Source organism: Carlito syrichta, unplaced genomic scaffold (assembly GCF_000164805.1).
Source record: "Carlito syrichta isolate Samal-C Ts95f unplaced genomic scaffold, Tarsius_syrichta-2.0.1 Scaffold126443, whole genome shotgun sequence".
Classification (NCBI taxonomy): Eukaryota; Metazoa; Chordata; class Mammalia; order Primates; family Tarsiidae; genus Carlito; species Carlito syrichta.
The window spans coordinates 4,281-7,670 of NW_007070539.1; the positions used below are offsets into that span (position 1 = coordinate 4,281).

General features: G+C 48.4%; 1 protein-coding gene across 1 annotated transcript in view; it reads left to right on the plus strand.

Annotated features, from left to right (window-relative positions):
• The window catches only part of LOC103250032 (pleckstrin homology domain-containing family B member 2-like), a gene marked incomplete at both ends in the record, with an annotated part of 6,940 nt that extends 3,981 nt beyond the window's left edge, over positions 1-2,959 (plus strand). The window contains 2 exons of the mRNA XM_008048623.1: positions 881-917; positions 2,814-2,959. Coding sequence (XP_008046814.1) covers positions 881-917; positions 2,814-2,959 — 183 coding nt within the window. The remainder of the gene's footprint in view (positions 1-880; positions 918-2,813) is intronic.
• Positions 2,960-3,390: the final 431 nt, after the last annotated feature.

The following is a 3,390-nucleotide window of genomic DNA, read 5'->3' on the forward strand; positions in this document are numbered from 1 at the left end:
TCCGCCTCAGCCTTCCAAGTAGCCGGAATTACAGGCATGCGCTACCACGCCCGGCTGATTTTTTGATTTATTGTTGAGATGAGGTCTCGCTGCCCAGGCGGGTCTCGAACCCACGGGCTCAGGCAATCCACTCACCTCAGCCTCCCAAAGGCGCGAGATTACAGGCTGAGCCACCGAGCCCGGCCTATGTAATGTTCTTTTAATGACAAAAAATTGCTGACAGTCTAAATCTACTCATACTGTGGAACATTACGTAGCTGTCAGAGAAAGTACATGTGTACATGCCATAAACTGACAAAGCCAAGTAGCAATACGTTTCATAATTGCTAAAAAGTAAGTAAGAACTATGACTATAGTATAGGTTATATTGTAGATATTATGCATCTACTATAGATGTATTTCAGAAATATGTATATTCCTAGTGCAAAATCTTTTTTTTTTTTTTTTGAGTTGGAGTCTCACTCTGTCGCCCAGACTGGAGTGTAGTAGCCGCTCCCGGCCACCGCCGCCTCAAGTTGCTGGGCTTCGGCAATCCTTCTGTCTCAGCCTTTTGAGCAGCTGGAATTACAGACATGCGCTACCGCGCCTGGCTGATTTTTTTGATTTATTGTAGAGATAAGGTCTCGCCAAGTTGCCCAGGCGGGTCTCAAACCTGTGGGCTCAGGCAATCCACTCACCTCAGCCTCCCAAAGGCGCGGGATTACAGGCTGAGCCACCGAGCCCAGCTCCTAGTGCATATCTTGAATAAACTGAGGGAGGAGTAGGTTTTAGGGCAGGGCCTGAAGACTTGTTCTTTAGACAAATATGTCTGAATTCTGATGTCAACCCGAGTTTGAGAATCCTGTAAATGTTGCCTGCCTTTCCCTTTTCTTTTCTCCAGAGCCTGGAAATTTACACTCCAGGATTCCAGGACAACAGTAAGTTGCTAGTGGGTGAAACTAGTAATGTGTTCACGGGTCTTATGTGGCAACTGGGTAGTCGGGGGGTGGGAAGGGGGTCGGGAAGATGTGGGGTTTTTGAGTGTCTAGCTGTGAGCGGGCCGGTAGTGCTGGGCAGGGTGCCTCTTGCCTGCAGTGCACAAGCTGACACACATTTGGCAGCAGGAGCCCTCCTCCCACAGTCATGCAGGTTCCAGTATTGTTGCCTAGAAATGTTCATTTTTCTCAGAGGCTGCAGCTCTTTGAATTCTGTGGTTTGCAATTGTGAGAAACCGAACTCACCTGTCCGAAATCAAAGGATGGACACAGAGATGTGGAGTGCAGCAGAAGCGAGACTTGAATGATGGTCTTGCAGTGGTTTCTGGTGGGCAGGCACACTGAAGCCGGTACAGCTAGCTTCTGGGTGCCCTAGAACGCACATCCCTCCCCTGTTTTCCCATAGGCTGGGTATTCCAGATGGTACATCACTTTCCTCAACGTCCCCTACATGGCATACTTCAATTGGGTCACATAATTAGTTCATCTGCATGTCCTATTTGTTGATTGGTTTGTAGAGCTGTCACATAATCTCTTCACTTACATGTCTGGTTTGCTGATTGGTTTATGCGGTCACTGCAAAATCCCTTCACTTACATGTCCTATTTGCTAATTAGTTTACAGGATTTCATTTTGATTGGTTCCCTCCCAAATTTAAACAAAAAAGGAGAAGAAGCAGGAGATGACTCAGCAAGGCATTTAAACATGGCTCAAGGTCCATTTTGAAAATGAATCATTGCATTTCTTGCACAGTGAAGGCTCTATAAGGGCCACAGGTTCTTCTGTGCCCGGGCTCCCAGCCTCATGAAGCAGGTGCTTTTGGGGCTTGCACTAGTTTCTCATCGCGTTTCAGGCCTTGGGGGGTCCCTGAGACGGTGAGCCCTGTTTATGGAGCCTTCTAGTGGCCATCTTGGGTCTGTCAGGAAGCAAGGCTTCCTCTGCTTACTTCTGCTGTCAGAGTTTTCATTCTTCAGATGGGTGTTTATTTTTTCCTTTATTTCTGTAAGGAAAAAAATGGTTAGATCACATTTACAAAATAATTTGTGCATGTAGGAAAAGAAAATAAAAAGGCTTAATAGCCAAACGTCAGTGTTTTCCTATTAACCTGGCAGTTCTTCCTCCTAAGCTGATTCTTGAGCTCCAGCTACTTTTCTTTCATGAAATTCCTTTTCACTTTTATTTTTATTTTTTTGAGTTGGAGTCTCACTCTGTTCTCTGAGCTGGAGTGCAGTGGCATGCTTACGGCCACCTCAGCCTCGACCTGCTGGGCTCAGGTGATCCTTTCACCTCAGCCTTCCAAGTAGCTGGAACTACGGGCATGCACCCCCATGCACAGCTAATTTTTTTACTTATTGGGGAGATGACGTCTCACCCTGTTGCCCAGGCTGATCTTGAGCCTGTGGGCTCAGGCAGTCTCGCCTCAGCCTCCCCAAGTGCTGAGATTACAGGTGTGAGCCACTGCACCTGGCAGATTTTTTTTAATGTGAAAAACAGACTGTAGAAGATACCTCTGACTGCTACATTTCAGGTGGTTGGATTTTTGTTTGGGAACAGGATTGTTGAGCACAGTGTAGCTTTCCTAAAGCGCTCTGGGTGATGGCCCTCCTGGCTATGAGAGTTCTCCTGCTGGAGGTTGAGTGACAGCTCCTGGCTGCTGCATTCAGAGGACACCAGAGGGGGCCTGCGGTTCCGCTCTACCTGGGAGGTTTCCCTCCTCAGCAAGCTGCACGTTTTGTCCTTTAACTTTTATTTGCTAAGTGAAAGGCCCACGTGTGCAGCATCATTGAGCCGGTGGGTACCTGGGCAGCTCCCTCGCCTTCATTCTCTCTCTCCTCGCAGGCGTTCGTGGGCTCTGCAGTCGTGACCGAGGAGACCGCCGTGGTGTCCTCCCCACCTCCGTACTCGGCCTATGCTGCACCAACCCCTGAGGTAGGCGAAGTAGCCTCTGGGCGAGGGAAGCTTGGAGTGTCTCTGCTGCTGTCCTGGTTTTTGTTTTTTTGAACCTTGAGCCAGTTTAGGTTTTCATTCATGTTCCGCACATTTTGTTTTAAAGATAGGCCTAGGGGCTGGGCGCAGTGGCTCACGCCTGTAATCCCAGCCCTTTGGGAGGCTGAGGTGAGAGGATTGCCTGAGCCCACGGGTTTGAGACCCGCCTGGGCAACTTGGCAAGACCTCATCTCTACAATAAAAAAAAAATTAGCCGGGCATGGTGGTGCATGTGTGTAGTTCCAGCTACTTGAAACGCTATGGCAGAAGGATTGCCTGAGCCCATTAGGTCGAGGCTGCAGTGGCCGGGAGTGTGCTACTGCACTCCAGCCTGGGTGACAGAAGGATACTCCAGCTCAGGAAAAACAACTTAAAAATGAGTTATGTTAAGGATAATTGCTTTGGGTAATGAGATTTTGATGATTTGTAG